This window comes from Thyridium curvatum, assembly GCF_004353045.1.
Source record: "Thyridium curvatum strain D216 chromosome Unknown NODE_70_length_221790_cov_84.609339, whole genome shotgun sequence".
NCBI lineage: Eukaryota > Fungi > Ascomycota > Sordariomycetes > Thyridiales > Thyridiaceae > Thyridium > Thyridium curvatum.
In genome coordinates this window covers 90,007-105,753 of record NW_022156825.1, presented here as the reverse complement: position 1 = coordinate 105,753, position 15,747 = coordinate 90,007, and the positions used below count along the sequence as shown (strand labels likewise).

General features: G+C 55.9%; 4 protein-coding genes across 4 annotated transcripts; 1 reads left to right on the top strand and 3 right to left on the bottom strand.

The window, feature by feature from the left end:
• Window positions 1-1,072: 1,072 nt before the first annotated feature.
• Window positions 1,073-4,024, bottom strand: E0L32_009558 (uncharacterized protein; the record flags this gene model as incomplete). Its single annotated transcript, XM_031144536.1, has 5 exons — window positions 1,073-1,881; window positions 1,942-2,680; window positions 2,742-2,901; window positions 2,954-3,153; window positions 3,224-4,024. 5 exons carry the CDS (start codon window positions 4,022-4,024, stop codon window positions 1,073-1,075), a joined length of 2,709 nt encoding a protein of 902 aa, XP_030990690.1.
• A 3,301-nt stretch (window positions 4,025-7,325) lies between these two features.
• E0L32_009557 (uncharacterized protein) lies at window positions 7,326-9,021 on the bottom strand (the record flags this gene model as incomplete). Its single annotated transcript, XM_031144535.1, has 5 exons — window positions 7,326-7,537; window positions 7,588-7,714; window positions 7,771-8,418; window positions 8,488-8,583; window positions 8,659-9,021. The coding sequence occupies 5 exons, from the start codon at window positions 9,019-9,021 to the stop codon at window positions 7,326-7,328; spliced, it is 1,446 nt and encodes a 481-aa protein (XP_030990689.1).
• Window positions 9,022-11,955: 2,934 nt separating this feature from the next.
• On the top strand, window positions 11,956-13,225 carry E0L32_009556 (uncharacterized protein; the record flags this gene model as incomplete). Its single annotated transcript, XM_031144534.1, has 3 exons — window positions 11,956-12,024; window positions 12,084-12,218; window positions 12,281-13,225. 3 exons carry the CDS (start codon window positions 11,956-11,958, stop codon window positions 13,223-13,225), a joined length of 1,149 nt encoding a protein of 382 aa, XP_030990688.1.
• A 275-nt stretch (window positions 13,226-13,500) lies between these two features.
• On the bottom strand, window positions 13,501-14,781 carry E0L32_009555 (uncharacterized protein; the record flags this gene model as incomplete). Its single annotated transcript, XM_031144533.1, has 1 exon — window positions 13,501-14,781. The coding sequence occupies one exon, from the start codon at window positions 14,779-14,781 to the stop codon at window positions 13,501-13,503; it is 1,281 nt and encodes a 426-aa protein (XP_030990687.1).
• Window positions 14,782-15,747: the final 966 nt, after the last annotated feature.

Below are 15,747 nucleotides of genomic sequence, written 5' to 3'. Positions count from 1 at the left end.
CTTCCTTGGCTGAATCCCATCCCGTCGCCAGCGCTATTGTCCTGTTTCACCCCTCCCCCCTTTGCCCCGGGATACAGATAAAATGGAAATGAATGATTTGGGGGGGAAAGAGAAGAAGAAGAAGAAGAAAAAAAAGAGAGAGAATAAAGAACCCCCCGGTCATCGTCATCACCTCCCCCGGGATAAGACTATATATGTTGCGAGGGGCTAAGGCAGGCGTCCTCCGTCCGTCCATCCATCCATCCATACTTTTTCTTCCACTAAAACCAGCCGCGTCTGATGAAGACTAATGATCCCCTTTCCTTTCCTTTCCCACCACCCATCCATCCATCCATCCATCCATCCAAGAGGGTCTTCCTCCTCCTCCTGTCAACCCCCGTTACCCGCTCCCCATCCGGTATTGACAGTCCCAGTCAGTCAGTCTCCCAACCCAACCTTTTCCCCAGTACGTTCTGCAGATGGGTCCAGTGGGCGCCCAGTAATCGATCGAAAACAGGCCGTATGGCACCCCCGTCACCCCTTCCGTCCAGCAAAGGTCTCCCTTACCAGAACAAGCATACACAGCCCTTGCCCGGGTGTCACATGAAGCCCTCTTTTTTCGAAAACCTTGGCCAAACGTGCTGGGGGGGGGGGGTTTCTGTTCTGTTTCGCTATCGCGTAGGGAACTGGGTTTCGCGGGGGAGGAGGGGTTGGTATGTTGGGCTTTGTAGGCAATCTGTCTAGAACAAAAAAAAATAATAATAAAAAAAGAATTCCATGTTGGTAAAAACGGGTATACTACAGCGACGCGAGTTTCTTTGGGGGTTTTGGAGAAGGGTGGGTGGGAAAACCCCTAGGTCCCCTGTCCTCAGTCCTGGTCCCAAGCGAATAAGAGGCGAGGGGCAGCAGTATCGCCTTGCCTCTCCCCTTTGAAGCCACCGTGTTTCTATCTCGCATCGCGCGCGTGTATTGTAAAATAAAGACAACCCACTCCCGTCCGTGGTCGTCAAAACAAGCTGGTTGAGCTACGCAAGAGACGAACCAGTGTTGAAGAAAGTGTCAAGTTGCACAGAGCGTCAAAGGACCCGATTCTTCAATGCCAAGGGCTCTGGCCGCCCATGAAACCCTCCTCAAGAGTCCGCTCCTCGAGATTCCGGATAAAGTCTCGATTTCCCCTGCCAGGCTGCTGAGGGCGGCTAGCCCGCCTGGCGCCGGCAGCTCTGCCCGAAGACTGGTCCAGGCCGGCCAGGCCACCGTCAGCAGGTGGCGGGTAGTAGGCCGGGCTCGGCTGGAGGCGGATGGGTTGGCTGGGATCAAGATGGCTGGCCACCCTCTGTATCGTCGCGGGGATACCACTTTGCTGCTGCTCCATGGTCGACGCCCGTTGCCTCCGGGCGGCTGCTTGCTGCTGATACATGTTGCCTTGCTGCACGCCGCCATAATTAGCGGCAGGCATCTGTGCAGGCGGCTGAGACATGACCATCGGGCCATATGGATTTGGCTGCTGTCCATACGGCGGAGGTGCCGGCTGGTGGCTGCCCCCCGGGGTGTAGACGGCGTTGTTGGAGTACAATGGCGGCGCCTGTCCGTGGCCAGGCTGCTGATAGGGCTGCTGAGCCATCGTGGTGTATGCACTTTGAGCAGCCGAGTTCGCCTGTGCCTGTGCTTGCTGTGCGCGTTGCTTGCTCAGCGCCTCCGCCTGCTGCTGTTGCTGGGTGCCAGGAGCCGGGGACCTGTTCAGCGAGCTGGATTTGAGGTTCATCGGCGGTACGAATGGGCCCGTATACTTCTGCTGAGTGATGAAGGGGTGCAACTTGGCCTGATGCGGAGACCATCGTTCCAGTGGGTTGATGGTCAGTAGTCCCCGGACAAAGTCAATGAAGGCCACGCGGTTGTTCATCTCTGCTCACAAGGTTAGTTGTCGTCAAGTCAAGAGTATTGTGGATAAAAACGGAAACGAACCTCGATCAATCTCGCTCTGCTTCATGTTCTTCCTGGGCATCGGATATGACTTGATGATCTCCGGGAGGGTGCTGGCTTGGAAGTACTTCTTGCTAGGTTGTTCTTTTGTGCCGTGCTCCCGCGAGTACTGCTCCATGCTCTTCAGCTGATACGTCCTTCGGCCAAACTCGTCCTGGCGCTTCTCGAAGAACTCTCCTGCCTGCTTGCCCATCTCGATCATCCAGTTGGGAGGGTTGCCAAGCATCTCGACGATCCTCGACACCTGGTTGTATTCGGAGGAGCCAGGAAACAGCGGAAGACCGAGGAACAACTCAACCACAATACAGCCTAGTGACCACATGTCGATCGCTGAGGAATACGGCAGACCCAGCAACACCTCGGGGGATCGGTAGAATCGCGACTGGATATAGGTGTAGACCGTCTGTCGCTCGTCGCAGGCGGATCCGAAATCGATGATCTTGATGATAGGACTCTCGAGGTTTTTGAGCAGAATATTCTCGGGCTTCAGATCGCAATGGATCAAGCGCGCTTTGTTGAGAAGCGCTAGGCCGTTGAGGAGCTGCTGGGCGAATACCCGCACGAGGGTGGTACTCAGTCCTCTGAACTGGTTCTGCTTGATTAGCTCGTAGAGATTGACACTGAGCAACTCGAAGACGAGGCACAGATGTTGTCGGTGGATGAAGGTGTCCTTCAGGCGTAGCAGGTGATGGTCGTCATTCTTGTCGAGCTTCGTATTCAGCTACTCTCCAAGGTTAGTCGTCAATGTCCCAAAGAGCTCGCATGCTGCATAGTGCACTGACCAAATCCAGTACAGAGACCTCCATCATGCTCTGATTGAAGTAGGCAGTGCGGTTCTTGATAACCTTGACTGCTACCACTTCTTGCGTCTTGAGGTTCTGGCACTTGACGACCTGACCGAATGTTCCTTGACCGAGAACGTCGAGAATGAGATATCGATTCCTGCGAGATGTCAGCGGTTGGCTCCCATGGCAGACATCACGAATTGGCGTACTTGTGCCCAGCCTCCTCTGATCCCAGGATGTCGTTGACATAGAGGATGTAGTCGCTGTCTTCGTTATCGTAGCCATCGTTCTTGACGCCCTTACTAGGTTTCGTAAGAACGCGGCGAGGATTTCGCGACGATTCGTACTTGAAATGCGGGTTGCAAATTCTGTACGTGGCGGGGAGGTGAACGGTGAGGGATTGCAAGGGCTGGCGATGCGGTCAGTCACGGTCGGAACAATGGCAGAGAAACATCCACAAGCGATGCGATCTAACTCACGCTAATGAAACCTCCTTCGGGGTTCGCTCGACGGAAGGCAGGTTGCTGGTTGACCTTTGGTCGCAAGTCTGCTGCGCTTCGAATCTTCTTGAACTCGGGGACCGGGCCCCTGGTCGCCAGCGTCATGGTGTTCTGCTGCTGCTGCTGGCGTCTCGGCGACTTGGGGTCGCCCGAGAAGGACCCGTCGATGGGGTTCAGAGTGGACTGCGTGTAAGAATCATAGCCGCCCGGGGTGATGGGAGGAAGCTGCGTCGAGGATTGCCGGCTCGTATAGTATGGGCTCTGCGGCGGGTAGGGGCTCTGCGGGGTGTAGTCATTCATGCGTGTCGGTGACTGTCGCTGCGGTGGGGGGAACTGTCCCTGCGCGCCCGACTTTGGCGTATAAGGTGAGTATGGTGACGAGGGGGAGAGAGCCTCCATGGGAGAGTACCGCTGGGCAGCAGCGGAGGGTTCTTGGGGGGAATGGAGGGTGTTTGATCGTGAACCGGCGGAGAGGTGGTGCTGGTGAAGAGGGCGCATAGGGTACTTCATGCCGGCGTAGGGATCGTGAGCGTCCTGCATAGCGACATCGCCATTGTTGTCGCGGATCTGAGGCGTGGTGATGGGCGAGGTCGCCGAGGACTGGCTCGAGTGGGCGTTGAGACCGCCTTGGTACTGGTCGTACTTGAAGCCAGCGGGCGGCTGGCCCTGCGAAGGGCCATTACCGTAATCCCTCGATGACGAAGCCATCTGGTTGTTGGAGTTGCCGTTGTATCGCCTCGAACCTCCTGCCGAGTCCGGGTACGACGACCATTGATCCATGGCCGCGGGAGCAGGAATGGACCTGGGCTGAGATGCGGCACAAAGATGGAAGTCGATCCGGGCGGGTTTTTTGGTGTCGAGCTGATGTTGGAGAAAGGCGACGGGCCATTCGCACCAGGACGGAACCAAGCAGCACCAGTAGGTAGGTAGCAGTAACGTTAGCAGCAGCGCAGAGGCGGAGGCGGCGGTGGCAGCAGCAGCAGCAACAGACACCAGACCCAAATCCGGACCAGTGCGTGTGCACCTAACGAAGCACCAGTCCAGTCGATGGTTACTGTTACTGTGTAGGGAGGGTGGGTGATTGGTATCAGAAGTGCGCAAACAGCGAGCGAGTGTGTGTATGAGAGGTACGAAGTACTAATGCTGAATGCTGGATGCTGGATGCTGGATGCTGGGTGGGCACTGGGCACCTGGGCAAGGTCGGTGGCGGGCGCAGGTGGGCTGGCCAAGGTAGCGAGTTGCGAGTCGTCCAAGCCTAAACCCAGCTGCAAAGGTTGCTTGGCTCCGCACCTAACGTTGGCCCAGGTCTGACGCGTTAGGCGGCCCAATGTGGCTTGGACAGGACAGAAACAGGGGGTCGTGTACTTGGATTTGGCCGCTCCCCTCTGCTGTCCTCTCCTCTCTGCATCTATATCGCGCGACCCTCTTCTGGTGCTTGCTGTTTCTGTCTCTGCGTGTGTGTGTCTCTCTCTCTCTCTCTCGCGTGTTTCTCTGGTTCGGATCTCTGGCGTGTGTGGGGAGAGAGGGATGGAGAGAGTGTGTGAGAGAGTTGAGGGGAAGAAAGCGTGAGCTGCCAGGCGGGGACCAGTAGCGCCAGAAAGAGGTAATTAAAGAAGCGAGCGATCGGGCACTCAATCGCCAGAGTTTCTTCACGCCCGACTCTGTCAAGATATCGCGAGGTGATTGACTCGACACAAAAGCAACCCGCAATCAATGGCGAGCCGACGTCATTCCTTTCCAGGTGACATACTGTTGGCTGCACTGCAGAATTGCTTTTCCCCTGCCATACGGGATCACGGTAGGATGAGATAGTGTCGAGGCCACAAGTGTCTGAATCGCCCGCTCGTAAATCAGGGTCCCAAAGTCGGGTGGGAAAAAGGCCGCCCAAGCCTCTTGTCAATCCTGCAGACAGTGAGATCTAACTAGTGGTACGAGTTTCGACGGCCCTGGCTCTCTGAGGGAAAGATACGACACAGAGTCGTCTCTTCCGCCGCTGATCTCACTCTCTCAATGAGAGATTAAAGCTTTCTAAAGCCCAGTGACGCATGGCAGTCCCCATGCCCCAAGAATTTTAGGTACTGACTGTAGAGAGGGTCATACAATGTGCGTTCTGTAGCCGTCTGACCCGTGTTGCACCCTCGTAGCGACAATCTTGAAGAAGCTCTCTGTCTTGCCCTACCTACCTAGTCCGGCGTCGGGGAACCTAATTCCCTCAGGGTCTTTTTTCCCCAGCAGCAAACAGGCCGTCCTATCTTCCCCAGATTGAGACATGCCAGTCTCTCCCGCTCGCGATACCGAATCTGATCTAACGGCGCTGAAGGAAGGGCGCTCTGGATATACCCCATGCCATGACTCGCTTGCTTGCCGCCCGTCACGGGGCAGCCGGCCTGTCACAGCAAGGATAACTATCCCGCGAAAGACTGAAGCTCTCTGGCGCTCTGCCTACAATTGTAGCTTCGATTCGACTAGGTATTTTGTTTGTTGTCTGAGTTGGTAGTAAAAGAAGTACTGGTCGAACTCAAAGCTACTACCTCGTATCCCGATTCTAAGTAGATGAGACATTTCAAATCCAACTACCTGATCTATCATTTGCCTCCCGAACTCACTGATCATCTGTTTTTGAACAGCTTCTGTTGGTTGCAGCCTTCTCGCTTCTAGAGAATGAGCCATCCGTCGATCTGTCCCCCAAGTTGTTTCAGATCTGCGCAAAGGGTCCTCACACCGGTGTATTGGGCAGAAACTCTGTCGAGATGGCCAGAGCATCCTTGGATCGCCCAGCTTCCAGTGTCGTGTCAGGATCCTGCCCCTGCAAAAGTTTTTCTTCTTTTTCTCTCTTTATGCCATGCAAAAGGTTTAAAACTTCGCCTTATCTGTGCTAGTAAACCGTTCCGGGCACGAAGCCACTGCAACGAGACTGAACAGAATAGCTGCGGGTTGCCCAAAACACCACAAAAGTGTGATGCGCGCCCTGCAGCCACAGACACATGTGAAAAGGACTGACCTAACCGCCACCACCGTGAAGCAAGAACATGAATGGTCCAATCAACAAAATGGGCCCCACGGGGAGTGGTTCCCCTTCACCACTCTCGCAGCTGCATCATTTATCTACAAGCAGGGATATTGCTTACAGAGATCAATTGCAGCAGTCCAAACCGCTGGGGGGCGGGGGGCATATGCTCACTATCTCGACAGCTCAAATCAAAGACGGGTCACAGCGATTCAGAGTCCATATGTTCATTCGTCAGAGGGCCGGCTGGAGGATCCCGGGAACAACCCCTCCTATTGTCCTCCATGGATTCCTCAAAGTAGTGTACTCGGGGAAAAAATAAGTGTCTTCATATCCAAATACAACCCCTCGCTGGGGAGTTCTCCCATCCTTGCCCCTATTGGTATCACGCTGCACACTACAGTACCGAAAGTATGGCAGGGGTCAGACCTTCTGCTTTTTAAGATGCCCGATCTGATTCCACAAGCAGAGATCAGAGACCCTCAAAACGCCGCAAGCATTTGAAAGAAAATAATTAAACAAGGATGATGGACCGTGCCGCTGTTTAAAGATGGAATTTCTGCTTGAAAACGTAGAAGCATCATTATCATGAGTCTCAAGGGAAAGAACAGACATTCCGCTATGCTTGACATGTTGGTATCCAGCAAAGGAAAGAGAAGGCAAAGAGCTTTTTTATCGACAATGACCAGCGCCATGACTGTGGAATTCAAACTCAACAGCTCAGCAGACATGGGTGATCCTCCTCATGGAGAGACGGCTGCTTTGAACAACCGTGGAGTCGGAGCGGATACAACGAAATACAATCAAACACAATGAGACCTTTCAACATTCCCAAAAGTCATCCTCGAAAAAAGAAAAAAAGAAAGAGAACCCGGAAATCATCCTCCTGCAGTGGCTTTGACAACAATATGCATGCAAAAAAGAGCCAACTTGGCACCCGGGTAGGCTCTGCAAATGGAGTGGCAATTTGACAGTCTCCGGCATGAAGGGTACGAATAGAAAAGTGCAACAGAGTGGAAGAGATAATAACAAGCTGCATATCGTTCCCCAGGTCGTCAAATCGTCAGGCTCTCATCAGCCCTGATAGCCGGCGAAACCGTTGTTGAAGTTCTGGGCCGGGGGGCCCTGAGCCCACTGCTGGTTAGGAGGCTGCTGTCCACGGCCGTAGCCGCCAGCACTCGGGGGGCCGGTGTATCCCATGGCAGGCTGTCCTCCGTAGCCAGCGGGAGACTGGGCCGAAGGGCCAGCAAAGTTGCCCTGCTGGCCACTGAATTGCGCTGCTTCATCTGTTGGTCAGCTCAAGCCCCGGCTGCAACGATCTTGGAACCAAACTTACTTCCATATTGAGGGAAGTAGGTCGAGGGAGTGCCCGGGTAACCAGGTCCTTGGGCGCTCTGAGGGCTGTACCCCTGCTGGCTCGGGTCGAAACCACCCTGCGGGTTGGGAGTCTTGTCTTTGCCCCACTACACAATGTTCAGCGAATGCCCACCAACTTGGCTTCCAGGATAGATCAACTTACGCTGCACTTCAAAGGCCGTCCATTGACATTGTACCCGTTAAGCTGGCAAATAGCCATGGCGGCATTCTCGTGCGTGTCCATCTTGATGAAGGCAAAACCACGATCGGCCTGGAAACGCGACTCGACGACATAGCCGAAATTGGCGAAAAGCGGAACGAGGTCGTTTTGGGTCGTGTAGGGAGTCAGGTTTCCGACATAGCAGGTCGTCTGCCAGGCTGGGGTTTGGTTGACAATCATGTCGAAGCTCTGCATGCCGTGCGTAGGAAAGTGGTGATGGCCGTAAGGAGTGGTCGGTGTCATGCCCATAGCCTGCATTGCTTGCTGCTGGGCAATGGAAGGCTGGCCCTTCTGGTTTGCCCAGTTGCACCGGATGGCACGAGATCCGAGCCATTCGCCATCCATTGAGCTCAGGGCCTTCTCGGCATCGGGGCGGTCGCGGAAGGCAACGAAGCCATAACCACGCGATCTGCCCGTCTTCATGTCCCACATCACCCGAGCCTCGGAGACGGAACCGAAGGCGGAGAACGCTTGAAGCAGCACCTCATCGTTGACCTCGTTGGACAGATCACCGACGAAGATGTGGAAATGGTTCGAGGTGTCTTCCTTGTTGGTGGTGTTGGATTGATAGGCCCAGTTGACGCGGATTTCCTACGATTCAGATATCAGCTAGAGTGTCCACGTTCGTCAAGCACGGACTATCCTGTGCTCCTAACTTACCGACTGATGAACCCGTCTTCCGTTTAGGGTCTGCATGGCTCGCTCGGCTGCGCCCGGGTCATCGTACTCGACAAAGCCGTAGTTGAAACCCTTAGCCTGAGATCACAATAAAGGTCAGCTGTCGAACATTCGCTTGCCCCAAGCGCAAAAAAGACTTAAGATCGAACTCACGTTCTTATCAGGGATGATTTTGACGTTCTGGACATGGCCAGTGGTTTCAAAGATCTGGCGCATGACCTCCTCAGTCACGCGGGGGTCAAGACCTCCAACATAGAGAGCACGCTTGTTCGGCTCCGGGGCGGCTCGGCGAGCGAAGGCGGCGGCGCTGGTGGGCGACATCATCTTGTCTCCAGCGCCCATGGGGGAGGTGATGGCCGTGGGGATGGGGTTGGTGTTCTGGGGAATGTGCAGCGGCGGAGGCGGCATGTGGGAAGGGTTTGACTGGCCGTTCTGATTATTGTCGAAGCCAGGTGCGCCAGTGTTGCCCTGGGGCGGCGGGGGGAGGTTTCCCGCGTTGGGGTTGTTGTCGGCCATTGCAGGATAGATTGAAAAAGATGTTACGGATCGTCAGTTGTGCGAGACGGGTGGCGCAAATCAGTCGACCAGAAGAAAAAGAAGCAAGCCGATGGATATCGAACAACGGATGAATAGCGATGAGTCTACTGCTTTGCTTTTGTTCGACAGGAAAGAAAATGGTAGAAGATTCGTCACTGCTGTATGGAAGAGGCGAGAGAGTCGAGAGGGCGTCGCTGGTCGTGCACACGTGATGAATAGAAGTCGTCGATATGGATCGCGGGTCGGGTGAGGTCGAACAGATCAGAGAGATAGGGCTCGGTCTAATCAGATTCGCGTGTGGAGGCTCGAGGGGAAACGAGACTCGGCCAATTCACAGAGGAAAAAAACGGTGAGGCCGAACAGAGTTTTCGTAGATAAGAAGAACGTTTCGTGAATCGATCGAGTAGGGTCCTAGCTTTGACGAGAGAGAGAGAGAGAGAGAGAGGGAGAAGGGGACTGAGGGGGCCAGGCAGGTCGAGAGTTGCGCCGTGCTGGATGCGGGATGGGGAAGCTGAGATGGAGAACAAACGCTGCGGCCGTGAGATGGGATATCTAAAGGAAGCAGATGGAGGAAAAGGAACACACAAAGACGGAAAAAGGAGACGAGTCGAGACCCCGCAAAACCGTCACAAGCAGCCCGATCCGAGAGAGGGAATCAGTCTTTTGTCAGGGAGGATTCTCTTGCTCGGGTTCAAGAGATGAGGGAGGGAAAAGAAGAGGGAAGAAGACGGGTGAAGATCGTGGGGTGGACGAGGTGCACTTTTGGTTTAAAGCTGCGGTTGTCTCTCTCTCTGGTCTTGCTCTTTAGTGGCCTTCTAGCGACAGGGAATTATGGAATTTATGGGGTCGTGGTGTGAGCGGGAGGCGTGGGCTTAACAGGCAAGAGTCCTGGAAGCCTTTCCCAGTACAGTGCAGACCAGTGCAGACCAAGGAGGTGGAGGAAAAGACTGGGTCAGGCCTGTCTGTCTGCGTCCGTCGTGGGTAATGAGGGGGGGGGAGTTCACAAAGCAAGCAGCGCGAGGCATGGATAACTACCTAGGTAGATGTATCATACATACTAGGTACTTCTTGCGTTCGATTCCTCTGCGTGAGAGCAGATTGAGCTTGCAGGCACTTGGCAAGGATACTCCCATCACCAACAGCCCTCCCAGCCAGAGGAGGAGGAGGAGGAGGAGGAGGAGGAGTGTTGTATCCGATACCTCCTCTCGTTCGGGCATGCCTCAGTCCCTCCCTGTCTCTCTCCCTGTCCCTCTTCCTCTCCCTCTCCCGCATCTTCTCACTGGAAGCGGCGCATGCATGCTACTTCGTAAGGGTTGCTGCTGTGTCTTGGCCGTGCCAGCCACTCGCGGCCTGATCAGTACAATTTCCTCCGGCAGCAGGAAAGCTACTGCAGCATGCAGGCAGGCAAGGTCTGCCGCTCCCCAGTATCATCTTGAGTAAACGTCTCTCACCCACAGGCAATACGCACTCTTCTGCCCATGTCTCTCCCACCGATGCACCACCGACCAATAGCCCATCCCTATGTAGTGTCGTGGTTTCGTGGTGGTGGTCCGGAAAATTCGGCTCCTCCCCTCCCGTTGATGCAGCTGGACCATTGCGATCAATTGATATGGTTCTGCACTTATGCATACTTGTATGTCATATTGGGAAACGGTTCTTCTTCTGAGAAATTTGCACCCGTTTGTAGCCAATGGAAAAGGGACAGGATCTCGGCAGCTCACACAGTGACGCAAGAAAGCCATACTTGCACCATCGGCTGGTCGATCCAATACCAAGTAGCCCAGGACAGCATCGAGTGAAACATAAGGTCTAGACAGATTTGAATCAGCTCCGAAGAAGCTGCTTTCTTCAGCGTTCCAAATGAGGTATTTGTCCGTCAGGCCAAATAAGACACCACTGAACGATTACTCCGTATCTTGCATGGCAATTCTCAGTAGTGGAATAGCGCGTGCGTTTGCGGAGAGACAGTACCTGGCAGTGGCCTCAGAATTTAAGCCCTGCAACCTTCTCAGACAGCTTCTCCACCTGGATCCCACTAATCTTGCTGAGTACATCCCAGGCCCAGTCACAGTGCTCGACGGGTTCCTCAAGGTCCCCACAAACGGCACCAAAAGCAGGGTCGTCCTTCGAGCTCCAGGTGCTCAGTGCTGCCCGTTTGGTGCACGCGTCTTGAACCAGCGCCAGCAAAGACGCGCGCATGTTCCTCTGGTACAGCCTTGCTTGCAAAGAAAACCCGGACGTGGAAAGAATATTGTTTTATGGGGCGCAGAGCAAGAAGCAGACGGAAGGGACTGCATTCTTTCCCTATCTCTTTTTAGAGTTAGTTGGGCCGAATTCCCAGCACTCTGGTACACTGCTATTTTCTCTTTGCCCTCTTGTCTGAGAGTCCGAGAAATGTTCCAAGGTTGTAATTAAACTCTTAGGGACTTTTCAAACGCCCTAAAATTTGACGGCTGAGGCCACGCGGGATTGGTGTGGTTCGCTGGTCCCACGGGGTGTGTGTGTAGAGCGACAGCCACTGTGCTGTGTCCATCCATGGATGTACTTGTACTGCCCCTCCCGGTCACCCGCTGGAAAGCGGCCCTCCCAGCACCTGGAGTGCTGCAACTCCACCACCGTTAGTTAGGTCGAAGACAATGCAGCTAGTGTCATATCTCACATCCACCGCTTGCAGCCTCGCCTCTTGTCAACGCCATTCATTGTCTTCACACACTCGACTTGAATCCGCCCGTGCACCAACGCAAAAGGCGCAAAAAGAACAATGCGAAAAAGGTTCATGTAAAAGTCGACAATCTTGACTCCCACAACGCCAGAAGGTCCTCAATCCATTGCAGGCGCAGACGCGCGCAAGGCCGCCTGCCGCAGCTATCCATCATCCTCATCCTCATCTCGGGTACCGGCATACATCTCGCCATGGCAAGTATGGCAGGGACTCAGCCGTCCAGTCCTCTGGACACCTTGCAGCTCATGATAAATGACGTTGTGAGTGGACTCGTGGCCGATACTGCCTCCTTGTGTTTCGGACGCTGATAGTGCTCTAGCTGGTAAACATGGGCAAGGCATTGAGGTCCAGTCAACGCGATAGTAAGAGGGCGCCCAGCTCTTCAAGCACCACTAGAGCCTACGAAGCAAACGAGAGATTCAACTCGGCGTTGGATGACCTCGAGCAGGAACTGGTAAATTCCTCTCAACACGGACCTGGACCTACCCACCTCGAAGTGTTCTAACGCATTCACAGATCGAAGCAAAGGCTGTTCTCTACCGTGATTTGGATCGCTTGAGGGCCAGCAAGCTTCAGCCAGCGATGCCTGAACCCGTGCCTGCGCCTGCTCCTGAGCTAGTCGCCGCCCAACAAGCTCCTCCAGCTCCCATGACCCTCGACGGGCCGCCCCTTGATCTGTCTGGCCCAAGTGGGCAGCTGATGGCGGATAGCAAACCTATTGCTCCCTTCCCCAACATGGATCTCGAACCGAGCGCTCCAGTTCCCCAGATGATGGCCGAGACGAAAATGGAAATCCAGTCGCCTCAGCCAGCCACGAAGGTGGATCCCACCGTTCCACGAGGCCCCGTCCAGAACGAGGCGCCAAACCACCTGTCCGTTGCCAAGACAAGATCTCCAAACCTCACCAAGGCGTCGCCGGCAGCCAAGGTGGAATCCCCTGCCAGCGTAGCGTCCAAGACCACCATGCAGCAAGGCCCTACGTCAGTCTCGCAAGACACCGGCCTCGACTTCGGATCGGGCGGGCTGTCTCTGGGTCAGCTTCCGGGGTCCTCGAATCCAGAGCTGAACTTCACCGACATGCACTTCTCTCTCGCACCCGCGCCCGCTGATTCGCAAAATGCCACGCAACAGTCCGAAAGCGTCTTCGACCTGGATGCCTTCCTGGCGGGGGAGACGATGCCTTCGGCGCCGGCGGACAACAGCGGCGGAGGCGGGACCGCGGGACAGGCCGAGGTGGCTCCGATGGACATCCCCATGCCGACCGTGGAGGCGTCCAAAGAGCCGGCCAAGGTGGACGACACCAACCTGGATGACCTGTTCGACCTCAACGGCACGAGCATGGATATGGGTCTGGACGGCGAAGGCGTTGATGGCACTACCAACTTTGACGAGATGTTCTTTGAAGCCGGGGACACCGAGATGGGCGAGTTTGACAACGCCTACTTTGGGTTGGACGGATAATCTTTTGCCTTTGTCGATTTAAAATACGTTTGGATTTCTTTTTCTTTTTTATCAAGACTGGCCGTCCCAAGACAAGGCGGGGTGCATCATACGCAGGCTACAATATTCGGGGGGTTTGATCCGGCGTTGCGGTTGTTTGATATTTGTGTGTATATCAAAGTCATCAAGTTCAGAACGATATACAGTTGCAACAGTCCCGAATTACCCCACGCGTGCTTCCCAATAACAGGGGTATCCAAAAAAAATACTAACGAAAAGAAAGAACCTCGCCCCCATCACGGCCCCTGCTGCACCTCCCACATCTTGCCCAGCATCCCCTTGAACTCGGGATTCCTCCAGCCCGTCCACTCCTTGTTCAGCAGGCCCCAGCCCTCGTCGTAGTCGACCTGCCCGTCCCGCACGTAGTAGCTCCCCTGCAGCGCCCACACCGCCCACTCGGCGTCGTTGCCCTCCATGTAGCCCACCAGGCACGACAGGTACTTGGCGTCCTCGTCCGACAGAGGCCCGCCGCCGGCCATCCCGACGCCGAACTCGCTCAGGAAGAGCGGGCCCGTCCAGTCCCTCCCCTGCTCCAGCACGAACCCGTCCAGCAGGCCGTACTCCTGCCGCACGACGTCGCAGCTGTCGAACAGCCGGGGGAACGTGACGGTGAAGCTGTACGCGTGGAACTCCCACACGTTCTTCCCCCGCCAGGCGCTCGTGTCGAGCGGGCGCGCGGCGCGCAGGTGGCCGAGGTCCGTCGCGGACTGGGACCCGCCGACGACGACGAGCACGTCCGGGTTGGCGGCGTGCACGCGGCGCGCGCCCCGGCCGACGTACTCGTACCAGTCGGCGCGCGGGGGCAGCCCGAGGTCCTGCAGCAGGAAGGGCCGCAGCTCGTTGCGCAGGGACATGGCGGCGACGCCCGGGCGGGTGGCGGCCCAGCGGGCCACGGCCTCGAGCCCGCGGAGCCAGTCGTCGGTGCGGAAGAAGCGCGAGTTGGCGGCGTTGTAGCCCGGCGCCGCGTCCCACCAGCCGTTGCCGTCGGTGAGGTTGCAGCACCAGCCCGCGCGCGAGACGTGGTTGTCGAGCACGGTCATGATGCCGCGGTCCCAGAGGGCGGCGATGACGCGGGCGAAGACGTCGCGCGTCGTCGTCGTCGTCGTATTATTATTACTACTCTGTCCTCCCTCGACGAGGAACGGGTTCCGGGCGGCCGCGGCCTCGAACAGCTGGGGCACGCCGGCGGCGGCGAAGGACTCGGCGACGGGGCGGTCCGGGTCGAGGGCGTGGTCGATCGAGTAGGTCAGGCGCACGCAGTTGAAGCCCTGGTCCGCGATCCAGCCGGCGAGCCACTCGACCGACTGCCGGTGCAGGCCCTCGGGCACGTTGGTCTCGAGGTGCCCGGCCCAATTGACGCAGCGCAGCTTGACACGGGCGTTGTTGGCGTCGAGGATCCAGCGGCTGCTGGTGTGTAGCGGCAGGGCTGGCCGCTCTGCTGCCGCCGCCGCCGCCGCTGTAGATATGGCGGAGCACAACAGCCCTAGGAGAGCGAGGACGTTGTATATGAACAACATCATGACAGAGAAAGCCCAGAAAGAGCAGATCGCCGCTGTGTTGAATTACGAGGCGTGGATCTGAGGCTAGGTAGATACCTCACCTCAACAGAATAGGGAATGAGTCCTCTGGATATGCATAAGGGTCCCCAATATCCACGGGCATACTAGAAGCCAAAGAACACAGGAACAAGAGCAATGACATATACCCCGAGGTCAAAGAGGCTTCTCTTGACATTATTCACATGCCGGGGGGAGGCAAGACAGGAACTAGACCTACCAAGCGCACATCTTGATGTCATGTGTGCCATGCACGCCCGGTCGGCATGCCATCACGGCCGTGCATTGAACAAGGGCATGCGAGGCAGGCCAGCGTTGAAAATGTAACCCGGGGCGGCCAGCCCGAGCAGCATGGTGTTTGATCACGCCTCCGATTCGATATCAGGCCCAACTTACCTCATTAGAGTTATAGCATTTCACTTCCCCGCAGATCGAATAGTGGAGGGAAGAGTCAAGCCCGCCTCAGGAAAAAAGGCCCTTCAGAGTCGGGGGGGGGGGAACTGTAAACCTATGGTAGCATAACAGGTCGATCGGACCGGGACACCATACCCAAGCTGAGAAAACAGGGTTTCGAGGACCTTGTTCTGGAATCATGATTGGACGCGCCAGCACGGACCGGGGGTATAATGGAAATGAAGAGGCGAATAACACCGAGCAGCTCCCTCTTGAGGAAGCCCTCTGCTTTTGATCTAGGTGCCATTGCAGCGCGGAGAGCCACACACACACTCGCCTCGCGCCAAGTGCTCAAGAAAATGAAAATGCAGGTGGATGGAGGTCTGGTGATGGAGGAAGCGGGGGTTTGCGAATCAGGGGTGAATTTGAGCTTAGTCCTTCAGCAAGTAACAAAACCTAAACCGGGCCCATTCTCGATGGGGTGTCATCTGCCAACTGCCAGGCACAGGATCCAGATTGGCTGCAGTTGTTCTC